At 41.2% G+C, this 14,174-nt stretch overlaps 1 protein-coding gene across 1 annotated transcript in view; it reads left to right on the forward strand.

Moving 5' to 3' along the window:
- The window catches only part of si:dkey-112m2.1 (transmembrane protein 132C), a 138,286-nt gene that overhangs the window by 35,693 nt on the left and 88,419 nt on the right, over window positions 1-14,174 (forward strand). The window contains exon 3 of the mRNA XM_056403458.1: window positions 8,968-9,898. Coding sequence (XP_056259433.1) covers window positions 8,968-9,898 — 931 coding nt within the window. The remainder of the gene's footprint in view (window positions 1-8,967; window positions 9,899-14,174) is intronic.

Below are 14,174 nucleotides of genomic sequence, written 5' to 3' on the forward strand. Positions count from 1 at the left end.
ATCTTACTTAATTATTGAAGGATGCAACAGGCACCAAATGATCATTAATATCAAATATATTAGCATATTTCACAAAGCCATCCATTTTCTTTGTGTCTTGGCCATATTCAACATTATCCCTGCTGAACTCATAATCTCAGAACATGTTGAAATATCTATTCTTAATATGCAAATGCTGAATTATGCCTTTGTAATGAATCATTCTTTGTTGTTAAGCAATGTACATTTTCTGCCAGCGGCTTCATTTATAAGATTGTCACAGCCTATGTGAGAGTGCCGTTCACTCTCCTCTTGCAGACCAATAGTCCCAAAGGAATTCAGCGTATGTTCCTGCTAATATATGTGTATTGATGTGATTATATATGTGTGTGTGTGTGATGTGGGTTTGAAAGGTGAGATAAGAGGCAGGTGCTTGGGAGAAAGAGAGATGACCAGCATGTAGTAAATTCCTTATGTTCAGACTCAGGGAATTTATCGACAGAAATGACCCAGAGGCCATTTTGGAACTAAAGAGGCCATAAGCTCTGTCAGCGATGAAAACAAGTCAAGTTTTGAACAAACACAAGGCCCAGACTTATTGCTGATATCCGTAAGGTATGAAGCCGTGCCACATCAATCTCGCTCGGGTCACAATACTTCATTTTCCCTCATTTCTCTGAAAGGGGAAAATATGATTCCACCTATCGATTGCTGCATAAATGTGTTGCCTAGTGATGAAAGATGAGGTGTGCTTTGCTTTTATGCGATCCGATTAACCTCCAGTTGGGAGCGGGCTCTCTGCTCTGCCTGGGTTCTCCTGCGGTGTCAGGGTGCATGTGATGGGCACTTAGAGTGATTAGTGTTCCTGCGTGTGTTTAGTTTGTGTTGAGATATCACCTAGAACATTACACTAACCAGGGGATTATATTGCTGGCCACTGAACATGGTTCCATACCCAGTAGTCTGCAATGAATTTAAGAGCGACCAATTCTTAAGATTGTTATTGTGTTTTTGAGACAGATCGTAAAAATATACGTATTGGACAGAAAAGATGGGCAGCGATGGCAGGTATTTTTTTTCTTTATTATAAAACTATAATGCTCAGCTAAATGTGTTTAAACCAGTCCTTAGTCAGTACAGTAATTTAAATTGTTGGGGGTTTTCAATAGCTTAGATAATTGCCGTGCTGCATTGTGGCTTTGGAGACATTTAGCCAACTCTCCCCTTCGTGTGCAAAACAAGACTTTATCAGAAGCCGTCTTTGATAAGGTTTTTAAACTTCTTGACTTTGACAATGGCATTTTCTTCATCTGAGCAGCAGCTGACATTTATATTCAGCCCTCCAAGAGCCCAAAATACCCTTTTCGTTTCATTGTTCTGTGGTCGAAAATGGAAAAGTTACTTCTCATACTGACCGACAGTTGGTCCATTGATGGTGACTTCAAGGTCCCCAAAGCAGTTCGTCTGCAGAGCAACCCACCACATAGAGCACATGTTTAACAAAAGAAAATGCCACATAAAGATCGAATCTTAATGTTTTACCTTGTGGACTTACGAAAATTTGGGATTTCAAAACCTTTTTTAAATGTCAGTATTAGAAGTCACCAAACAAGATGTGCTGTTCCTCTTTAGAACACACTAAAAAGCGTCAGCACTACCTGATACAAAAGTTGGAGCAGAGAGGAACAAATGACAGTATCAAACAGCATTTCCTTACAAGTCCTAGTGGCTTTTGGAAAGAGGACGAGTTTAGTTTGAAAGTGGAAATTGAAAAGACACATTTTTGCAAGATATTGAAGGTTTAATTTAAGCAATAAAGACAATTTTTCACAAATTCAATCTTTGTGAAAATGATTTAGGTTTGGAAACAACTACCTTGATTTAAATGATAGGGCTGGTGTTACTCTATATTTTTCTTTTATAAATGTTAGAATTCAGTGACAAAACTAGAGTGGCACTGAGTGCCAAACATTTTCTTACACTAAATCCAGATTATTAAAAAAGTGATAGAAAAATTTAAAAAACTCCTGGAGCTGACCCTTTAATCAAACCCACAACAATATTGTACAGGTTCTTCCCCCATGTCCTATCCCTCCACCAAGTCTTTGGCACAAATTGGTTCAGCATTTATTGTGTAATCCTGCTGACAAACAAACAATCCAACAAAGTAGTACGGCACTCAGACCTCTGCAAGGCCAATGTCAAACAACATAAACCAGACTTCAGAGAAAAAAAATCTAATCTATAGTAAATAATCTGGATCTGCCCCAAAATTTTATGGATTTTGGCCCATGCCCCATCCCTCCACCAAGTTCAGTGCAAATCAGCTCTGTACTATTTGCGTAATCCTGCTGACAAGTAAACAGACACAGGTGAAAACCTCCTTGGTGGAGGTTACAATGCATTAAACTGTCTTGTAATACTTTAAGCCACCAACTCACCACCAGGCACACTGGGCCCAACAAAATCCTCAACAAGTCACAGATATAATGCTTCATTCTGAAACAACCTATAGCCATGCTAGCAGCTCTGTGAGACTGTACGTATGTACAACCTACGTTACTAGATGGTGATGCTAGCATGGCAAAATCAAAATGCTCACGATGACAATTCGAACATCCTGATGCTTCGCAGGTATACAGTAATGTTTAACATGTTCACACATACCAAGTATTTTAGTTATTTATTTTTAATAGCTCTTTGTTTGCAATTTGGTCAGCTCAAGCTGTGTTTAAATGGGTTATAGAAATAAAGTTGACTTGAGTTGACTTCACCATCTTAGTCCAGAGCGTTAGAATGCTAACGCTGATTTAATGTATTTGGTTAATTAAAATTTCGACCTGACGGTGGCGCTAGATGGAAAGACAAGGGATCGCCAAAGTTGATTCACTTCTTCCTGAGGGCAACATGAATGTTTGCACCAAATTTCATGACAAAACATATAACAGTTGTCAAGACATTTCACACAAAACTACAAACATCACTGCAGGTAAAAGGTTCGAGAGTTTCCTATTTGTAGCAAAACAAACAGGAATAGTAAATTTATTTCCAGCTGTAGATTAAACTTATTTGGGCACCAGGACTGCTTCTATGGCAGTGACTCTAAATAAACTACAGTGCCCATGTTCATTGTAATAAGGTGTGGCACATTGATGTGTTTCTGGACAACACTGAGGCTCTAGGACACAGATGACTCAGCTATTACCAGACTCTGCCTGTTAGTAGGGATTTCTTAACAATAAGACAAACATAGACTGTATCCAGCCTTTTCTTTCGAGCCTATCTTGGACCAAAACAGAGACTGAGGTAAATGATTGATGGAGAGGCAGATGGACCAGATTTAAATTTTAGATGCCTTCCCCGTCAGTGGCAACTTGTGGTTGTTTTTTTTTGTTGTTTTTTTTTTAGGGAACAGAAGCGATACCAAGTGGCATCAGCAGGTTGGAAAGCTGTGAACTGTTGTACAGGTGCTTCTAAAACAGGCTAGAGCAATGTTCTGCCATGTTTGTGATGGCTCTGCAAGAAAAACAAGTCTAATTTTAAACTGAATCCTACAGTGAAGGAGGCATGTGGGCCATACACATAATCTCTCGCTGTGCTGTAATCTTTGACTTTCTCCGAGCATCACCACCATCACGACCTTACACGTTCCCGTTCCATCCCCTGTTGCTGATCGTCTTCCCACCTCCTTCCTCGATCACCCCTCTCTCCCCCTATAGATCTGATATAAAAAAATCTGTTTGATTAATGTATTACTGAAGTTGAGCCAACTTAATATGTTTGATCAGGGAGTGGTTGTGAGATGCACACATGGTGGAGGATAAAGATAAGATGAGAGGAGGAGGAGGACTAGTAGGAGGGAGGGATTACATTTCTTGGGTGAAGTTCTACTTAGAGAACAGGTGATTATTTAAAAAAGAAAAAGAAAAAAAAGAAAAAGGGTTTGATTTGAAGCCACAAATGTCTCTCTTGGGGATATAAATGCTTTAATGCCATTTTAAGAGTTTATTTTAGAAGTAGCTTTCTGCATGTTGTAGGAACGTCATGGAAAATGCTTTAAATGCATTTTTATTTGGAGTCCCATGCTGCTTCGGGCCTCCTGGCTCCGGCTACATGAATATAACATCAAGACATTAAACCCTGAATCTAACATCTGTCTAATGATGAGGCCAGTCCGGTTCAGCTGCACATTTGCTATGTGATCTGACTCCTCGGTCCGCATCCTGAGGGGTTGGCAACGCCAAGAAATCCTCCACAAGAGTTTACAACCAGGATTTACCACAGGGGTTAAGTTATCTGCGCAAATCATTCCCCTTTTCATTTGCAGAAACAGTCCTGCGGAAATGATTTACAAGTACAGTAGCTGCAGACATGAAATCCAAGGGCAACTCAGGGCTACAAATCACACTGGCTTTGCCTCTCTATTTAGGACGTCCTATTGGTGTCATAGAACGGGACATATTCTAAATCTGAAGTTACAAATTACAGCATTTTTTTTTTGGCTGTAATGAGGTATTTAGTTTCATCTGTGTCATGGTAAGTGGAAAGTAGGACAGTGTGTCACAACCCACAGAGAAAAAGAGACAAGCAAATCCTCTCACTGCACTGTAAGCATGATCCAACAGCAACTAAGCACCTGCTCCCCTGACATTACTCTCTGTTTTGTCATGTTTAAGGGTAAAAACTGGTCTCTCAGTCAGAACTGTGCAGCAGCAGTCTCACTGTATACTGTCTCAGTGAAGGCCTTTACATCCTTTAGTATTCCTCCTTCCTCATCAGAGATGCGGCAGTGAATGTAAATGCAGTTTAACTCTGGAGTCCGAGTATTTTGAAGAAGGTGCCCAACATGAATACAAACATAAAAGCAACCGCTTAGAGAATAATGCAACTAATTTATATTTATGATTCATTCTTATTATTTCCATGGCTTTGTTACCCATATCAGTGTCAGACATTTCACTATTAATGCATATGATTATAGAGTAGAGAGGTCTGTAATTAGGTTCAGCTGTGCGACTGTTTTTCATTTGAGCGGCCAACACAATTTTCATAGCTGTGGTGGAGACGCAGGCAATAGTTTCAATATTTTTAATTTAATTTATTTTTTATTTTATTTTTTAACAAAATGGAATTTGATGGAGGAAGGTTGATTTTTGATTTTGTGCAACTGAAGCTTTAATCCAAGTCCTAGGAAGGAGAATTAGGGCCATGGATGAGAAAAGAAAATGAGAAGATTTTTTCGAGAATAAAGTAGAAATTTTGAGGACAAAATCAACTTCCCTCGTCATTTTCTGTGTCACTGTCAGCGCACAGTAGCTCCACGCATCCTCCCAAGCGCGCAATGGATGTGAAGGAATAGGCTACTATTACTTTGGGGTCGTTGTTTGTTCTGTAGACCTCCATCCACACTACATAGCAACTAAAACCATCAGCACAACCATTGATAGACACAACCGTGTTGCGACCTTTGTTGCGGTAACGCCTGCGTCTCAGACGCCGCACCCGCCTGAGCTCCACACCTTCAGGATCAAACAACTTGATCAGTTGTCTTATTGTGTCTTATGATACAAGATATCCCCTCTGAATTGGACGCAGGTGTTACCAACAATATCCCTGCATTTGTCTATTACCTGCCATTTCAGTTTGCACGAATGCAGCCACCTCTCCCAAGCTTGTGTGATTTTTCCATCTGTACAGACGCAGTTTTCAGCAGAATCTCTTCAAAGTCCTAATGCTGACAACTACACTGTGCTTAAGAGCCGAAAGAGAGAATTTTTTTGTTGCTAAAGCCGATTCTGAAGTATGATTTCATCAGTTCATCTATACAAGGCATTTTGTATTGGCTGTCATACTCGCTGTTTGATATCGTCTCAAAAGGTCGACTTTAATCTCGAAATGGCAACTTTATTCCCGACATTTCGACTTTATTCTCGAAAGGCAAAATAAAAATCTTTCTCTTCTGATTCAGTTTGACTTTATTCTCAACATTTCTACTTTTTTTCTCCACGATGAAAAAAAATATTCCTCCTCCCCCTTTTTTTTGTCATCCATTGCCCTAATACTCCTTCGTAAAGTCCTGACCTGTGTAATATACCAAAATATACCTCGCTGCTCCTCTATATCCAGACTTAAAAGTTAAAACAGATGAAGAAGGATGAGATATTAACCCTCCAGTGGATTCATTAGGCCTCCCATTAGGCTGGGTGACGGTCAAAGACAGCACCTCTTGATAAAAGACATCTCTGAAACACATACAAATAAAAAGTGGATAATGAAAACCCATTATTCTTAAACAGTCTGGTGCATGACAGTATAAGGCACGGTATTCCTTTCCATATCTGTCTCCTTACGAGAGGTATTGATTATTAGATCAATATATATAGCGCCATTTTAATCATAGTAAACCTTATGTATACATATTATTGTATGTACCGTAATCTTGATCTTGAGATTAAGTCACAATTTTTATCTTAACTGAATAAAACAGGGTTTTGGGGCGATCCTCCTTTCCTCCCTCCGCTGTGTCAGAGTTGGGATGGTCCAGTCTCGAGTGCTGCTCTTGAGCCTGATGCTGGCTCTGTCCATCAGGCCAGCTGGTCATTGCTCTGCTGCCATGGACTGTCACAAATCACCGCCACGCCACATCTCCCCACAGCACGCAGGGTTCGGGACAGAAAATCAATGGGCTCTCATGGGCTACTCCATCGGTCCAAATATCTGGAGTTTGATGGCGAAGGCAAAGAGGCCGTGAGAAGGATTTGCAGGATGGAGAGGGGGAGGGATGCGAGCGGGTTTCCGAACCATGCGGGGTCTGATGCGTCTCCCCAGGGTTGCAGAGCTGAATGGGGAAACAAGACGCTACACGAGCTGGAGGGGACAGGCGCATGCCAGTGTGTCCTGAAAACAATAGGGAGCTCGGCCCGCTAATTTCTCCGGCTTATCGACAAGGTCAGCAGATGAAGCAGCAACACTGGTTGTAAGTGTGACTCACCGGCTGTGTGTATCCCCTCCCTTCCTCCCCCTCTCTGCCTCCAGCCTGTTACTGTTTTCAAAACACTCCTCGCTACAGGAAACAGCAGCACCAACCTCTGAACCAGCAGCCCCTCACGCTGAAAATTGAAAAGCTTTTTGACGCAGATTCGGATCATGCAATCACACAGTCGGCATATATCTTACTGTTAATTGTGGCATTTTCTTTGAAGTGAATTAGCAATTTTAATGACAGCGATCACCTCCCCATTCATAAATGCTCCAGCAAAACAATCCCCCCACCCCTGACACGCTTTTGCACCATCACTGCATCCTGCATGGTCTCAGCACCGCCCAAGACGACTGTAATTGGTTTAATGAAACACAAACAAACCAGAGCGTTTGAATGAAAATGCCAGACCACTCTCCTGCACTGACAGAGAGCTGAGGACGTAGGTCTGACTATGCCAGACGACACTGGCTGTGACACACAGCTCATGGAGGCAATTATGGTACTTTAAAAACCCCTAGCACTCAATTGCAGCAGAATAATTCTTACTCCTTCTCAGAATCATAACACAGACACGATACACATAGTTTTATATCCAGTGTGATTTATGCACTCCAAGAATACCACTATAATTTTTTATTGTGGATAAACGTCCATAAATACACCTAGAAATCATACAAGAAAAAAAAGACAGTAATCCAGTGAGAGTTATGTGCACGTCCACGGTGCATTACAAACAGGAGCTGCTAATTCAGCATTCCTCTACTGGTAGTTGATACTACCTTGAAAACTCACCTTAATATGACTAAACACCTTTTTGTTTCCTTTAAACAAAATATGTCACATCCCTCAGCGCATCATGTTTAACATTGTTTTAACACTAAAAACAGTGTGAGAACTTGAATACAGATAACAGCGTAAATAATCAAAGTTTCCAGATTTCCTGATTTATGTAGATTTAGGAATAATTTGTTCAAAGAATTAAAAAAGAAAAACTCTTTCCCAATTCCATTCTGTATATGCTATGGACTAAATGTCAAGGTATAATGTTTTTGCAGCAATAAAATTCTGTGCTAACAGGAAATTATGCATTACGTGAGCCAACTGACATCAATCAAACAGAGGCATTTAAATGCGTCTGCCAATTAAACTTCACACAGAGAAAGTAAGATTGCTTTCGGAGATCTTCCCCCGAGCTGCTCACCAGCATCCACAATTTGTTTTACAGCTGAGTGTGGCTCCTACTTTTCCTATTTGCATTGCATTGTGGACAGAAGTGCACATCAGCGGCACAAATGTTTGTGATTCTGTCAATTTTCCAGTGTGAACACAAAACCTGATTAGGATTACTAATGTATGAACCGAGAACACAGCTTAAGAATCAGACCAGGAATTCCATGACAACTTTCCGTACTTGACAGTATCGAAGAGAAGGTTTGATTGACAGAGACGGGAATGAAGCAAAAAGACAGCAGATCAAGTCGTGTGAGGAAAAAAAAAAAGGAAGGAGAAACTGAAGGAGAGAGCAGATCGAGTTAGTGCGTCATAATGAAAAGGATCGAGAGCAGGAGGGAACGTGGACAAGCCTGATAAGCAAGTGACTCAGAAAGACGCCAATGTTTGGAATTGAGTCTAACAAATTCTTTTAAATTAGAGCAGCGGCTCATGAAAGTGATATCATATGGAAATGGTTCCAACGAACCATTTAACATTCACCGCTGGAACTGACTGTAGATATGATTGCTTCAGGTTGCAGGCAATGCATGCAAATGTGCTGTTAAATGTGAAGTGCCGCCGTCCAGGTCGTGATTTATTTCCTCCAATTTTTCTCATTCTGCTCTTTGATTTCACACCTGGCTCAGGTTTTGTTTATAGGGTTTAGACAATGAGTCTCTCTCATAATGCTACAAATAAAATGATGCCAAACCACAAGTGTGCTGAGTTTTGTAACTCAGTTGTTGAGACAAAAATTAAGGGGTAGTCACTGTCATTTTCTCTCTCTGTTTCAGTGGTGGAAAGCAAGGTGATCCTGGAGGGCCTGCAGAGGTACGGCCCCACGCCAATCTATCTGCCTGTCAGCTACCAGATCCTCAACGCTGAGTCAGCATTCTTCCTACAGGAGGCAAACCAGGACTTAATGAGGAACTCCAGCCTGCAGGCTCGCACAGAGTCCTTCTTCATCCACCAGGCTCGGCAGATGCCCCTTGTCAATGCTAGCTACGGGCCGCTGTCCGTGCAGCAGCCTGTCCCACTGGAGCTGCTGCAAACCCTGCCGGGGCCCTTCAATACCCCCTCCTTCACTTCATCATCAGTGCCAACATCTGCGTCCTCATCATCGTCACCTCTGTTTACATTCAACTGGAAGGTCCACACCTATATTATCAGCGAGAGGATTCACCCCAGTTGGCCTAAGGTTCAAGTGTTGTTCTACATCGCAGGCAGGGACTGGGACGATTACAGCGCCATCCACAAGCTGCCCTGCGTCAGGATGTTCGCCTTCCATGAGACTCAAGAAGTGCGTGGCACATGCAGGCTAAAAGGTGAGTTGGGGTTATGTGTCGCCGAGCTGGAGCCCCTGGCCAGCTGGTTCAGCCTTCCCACCGTCAGGCCGGGGAGGCAGAGGGTCTCTGAGCAGGCCCAGGGCACTCCCGTGGAGCTCTACTACATGATTCAAACCACAGACAATGGAGACTGCAGCTCAGAGGATTCAAGAAAGGGCAGCTCCGTTCACACGGACCAGCAGAGGCCGATGGGCTATTTTGCAGGGCATACGCCTATGCAGCGCATCGGGAGTGTCAGGCTGTTTCAGCCGCTGTCGGAGCTGAAGCTGGACAATAACTTTGTGGTGATGGCGCCCTCCAAACCCATCCGTCAGAGGGAAACTGTCTCGACTTTTCTGGCTCTGTCCACGCTTTCCTCAGTGCAAATTTTCACCCTCAGGTGAGTAAGCCTCCTCCCGGGGACAACACAGTTTCCTCTGCTGCTCCACTAATAAACAGAAATCACTAGACATACATGCACGCAGTTGAAAAGACAGAATGGGTCGGATATTAAAGAAAGCACCAGTGAGATCTGTCAATGCACAACAACATTTACAGTATAGCTATCTGTCATTCAAGTGTGAAATTACAGTGAGGCATACAAGTTATAATTTTTCTAAACAAAGTCTTAGTCATTGTTTGTCTGAGTCATGTACTGAAATGAATCATGCTGGGTATAACTAATCCAGCACAATGCCTCTTTGTTTCTCAAATACTTCACTGTACAGTATGTAGCTTTGTTATAAAGACTGGTCAAACATGTTTGTAGGAAACACACATTAGCAGTAGTGTCACTGCATTTCCTCACCAGACGCTGTCGTGACTTTACCTATAACAGCTCGTTCAATCCAATCTAATCTGCACTTGGAAAAGTTAAGGAATAATCTCTGGCAATTCGAGATTAGAAAATGCAAGTATGATAAGCGTTTGATTTGCCGGTGTGGCAAAGTGCAGTCCATTGAAAACGTTGCCATGACACTACTTCCCTGCCATCCACAGCAGCAGACGGGTTATTTAGCCTGTTTATTTAGGTCATTCTGAACTAATCAGAAAAAAAAAAAAACATAATGAAATGAAAAGACATAAGTAACCAGCAGGGCCCTCATGCAGTCCATTACTGTGACTTTATTGTGTGTGCAGACAACACAGACAAACAACACACAGATCCTTAACCTCCTTTGTTGTTAGCAAATGCTAATTTCACTTCTTTTTTCTCTTTTTATGAAATATGACAAAGGAAGAGCTTTCCACACACCAAACCACAGCTCTGGACAGACCTGAAGCCCCTTGGTATTTATTTAAAAGTTTTGTGCAAGCGGAAGAACAAGCTACTAATTGAAGGGTCGTGTTCATGAGTTGGTATCACAGATTTCTTTTTCTATTCATACTTTTACCCTAAACTTTGCTCACATTAATGATAATCTTTTGACTAAATACACCCCCCAAAACAAGGAGTTTATTTTGCTATGCTTCTTTGGGAGAGCTTTACTGGCAGCCATAGAGGAAATATTTCTTAATAATTGCAGTGGGCAGAGTAGAGAAGGTCTATTTGTGCCTGTTGTAGCTCTCCAAATTATTTTGGAAAGAGACGGATATTGGACTGCTAAATACCTTCTAAACCACCATCTATGACAGTCTGGAGGGGATTGTTTTGACTGGATAATGCCTTAATTACGCCTTCGTGTTATTTATGAAAATTGTTTCATGTGCTTACCTTCAAAATTGCCTGTCTGAGGAAAAATTTTATCTGAGGTGATTCCGCACAACAACGGCAAAGTAGTTATTGATTCATTGAGCTTTGTCTCATACAAATTACTATTCAAAGAGACTGTAATTGCTCCATGTTGTTTGATGCAAATTAAGGTGTAAGCAATATGCATTTCCACTGGGCTACTTTTATGCCTGAGATCTAAATCATGGCAGATGAAACAGTTAGCAGCCTCAAAGTGGAGCTGTGACAGAGAGCCTTGGCAATTTGTCAACCCTGGGTAAGCAGGAAATCTGCCAAAAAGCCTCATTGCTTTTTCTCTCACTCCAGTGATGATGAACTCCCGCGAAGTATTAGTGTTCACAGTGTGTGTTTATCACATTTGTCAGCATGTGTGTAAATGGGGAGGGGGTTTTAAAGGCGGTATTTTTTCCTTCAGTGCCTTTTTGCACCACTGTTGCACCCCGATCGTTCAGAAGTTCATCTTTTTTATGTTTTCCGTTGGGATGGCGCAGACTTAAAATTCAACCAAAATACCTCATTAGCAACCAAAAGATTAAAACCTCAAAGTGTTTGAAAATCACAGGCTACTTTACAGTACTTGACTGCCAGCTTACCAAAGTCTGTGACTGAACATCCGAACGCTGATGATTAATCTCGTCTCAGCTGTTGGATTTCCTGATAAAGCAAAAACTTCACTTTAAAATACCCTTAAAGCATTTGATATCCTCCTGATGGTGCTGTGAATTCATGTTCCGTGTCCACAGGAGGTGGGAGCTGCAGAGTGTGAGCATCTGTGCTGATCTTTGTTCAAGACGAACGTTTTGAGCCGCTAATGTTTGCACGCCGAGGCTCTGCTTCTCCTCTCCCTCTCACTGTGTTTGTTTGCACACTGTCGGCCAGTGTTAGTCTATTCACTGGTGTGGGTGTGTTTATGGACAGCTTACATTACAAGTACCTCTGGTGTGTTTCTCCCAGCAGCAAAGGCATCATTAACTATTCATATTCTCTGGAGCTACTCCCTTCTCTTCCACATTATCTTTTCTCCCCCCTCTTATCTGTGTCCCCCCTCTCCTCCACCACTGTCTAACTTGTCACAAAAGAATACTGAGAATCTCTCTGGACAGTCTGCATTCCTACATGTGCTCATGTCAGATGGAATCAGTTGGCTTTTTTATACTTGTAGCATTTTGCTACACTTTTTTTTTTTTTGATAAAACTGCAAAACTCTATAGTACTTTGGGGAAATAACACAGTGTATAATCCTCTTTGATTTATTGTTTACAATCAGATTAATTGACAAAGGATTACTTGCATTTGCCCAGACAGAGCACCTTGAATTTTCTACACTTTGTCCATTAATCCCAGCAAAACGTTGATGTTAAATGAAACATGACATGCCTGCAAATTAATGTACAGTTAATTCAGCTGGCTTCCTCTTCTCGAATGACAAGGCAAACTAAGACAGCACTGCTTGCGTTGTGTGACAACACAGTGAGGCAAATCAAGCGATTTCCTTTGACTGATTATGTGAAGATGGTTCCCGAGGGCTAATGATCGTCAATTCAGTTCAAAAGATGCATCAATGTATGTAATCATTTATTAGTCTGCTTTGTTTATGATATAATCAGCAGGCTTTCATGCACTCGTGTCATTTGATTCAACTGAATAACTAATCAATTTTTTTGGGTCACGGTGGTTAGTGTGAGCCTTATTCTGATGTCTCTGTGTTTAAATCCTGTGCAAAAAGGCCACAGTGACCCAAATGCAGAAAAGTAATTTTATGCACAAGCCAGAGCTCGGCTAGTTTTGGGAAAAAAAAAGATCTCTGGTATCTGTAAAGCGGCTTCCATGTTTCAGTTAATAAATAAGTGTAAGCACTGATACCATGAACTTGATCAGCAACAGTTTTCCTTCTCCTTCGCTGCTCTGATGTTACACTGATGTCTTCTGTCAGCTGCTACTTGTCCTTTCAGGATATTTACGGGAGGATTAAACCGATCATGTAACTCAACTTTCTGGAGAAATCAGGTCAATGCAATATGCATGGAAACACTTTTATTTAACTGTTAATTCTAGATAGTTTAGTTATAACTTGTGTCTGCGTTGGTCTACCTATTATGGTATGACAAATAGGAAAGAATCATGGCAAAAAAGTCTATTAATGTGTTTCCTAAAACTGGGATCAGTTAACACTGGACCAGTTTTTACTTCAATGAATTAATGACTCTATTTAATGACTCTCAAATGTTCCTCATTAGCTGGAATTGGAATTAGCTGAAATATTATATAATATCATAATAACTTATTAAAACAGGAAGCTGTAGAGTGCGGGACCTTCATCGTCATGGTTACAATAATAAAGATGAGGTTAAAGTTGTGGAGCTGTCACAGTTTGGTAAAGTTTGGAAACAGAACCTACTTGGTTCGTTTTAGGGACAGATCATTGTTCGGATCAAAATAAGTACTTTGTTAAGGTCGTCGTTATGGTAACTATAATAAACGGTCACGATTAAAAGACGCAATATTGGCAATTGGTTTCGAATGGGAAACAAACACCAGTCTCACATGTCAAAGTCCTGTGTTTTTATCAACCCATCCATCCACACCCAACCTCCTTTTTCTTACATGGACTTCATCACTCTTAACACGACATCACCTGACTCCCTCCTTTGCTACAGCTGCTAGAGGTCACCTAACAATAAAACGGGACTTTAGGACGTTATAAGCTGCTGACACAGACGAGATAAGGGGTCGTTCCATTACAGCACAACAGTCTCAATCAGACAGTTGATATTTGTTCAGTTTCGCTGATTGTTTTCTTTTCAGTCGTGCATAATTTAAGAGTTAAAAGCTACATTTACATGAGAGAAATAAGATGAATTCACAAGAATAACTTACATTTCTTTTATTTTTAGCTCTTTAAAACCGTCACGTCTCTGGATCTTCAGATTTTAACACATATAGC

The sequence above is a fragment of the Seriola aureovittata genome, chromosome 18, assembly GCF_021018895.1.
Source record: "Seriola aureovittata isolate HTS-2021-v1 ecotype China chromosome 18, ASM2101889v1, whole genome shotgun sequence".
Taxonomy (NCBI): domain Eukaryota; kingdom Metazoa; phylum Chordata; class Actinopteri; order Carangiformes; family Carangidae; genus Seriola; species Seriola aureovittata.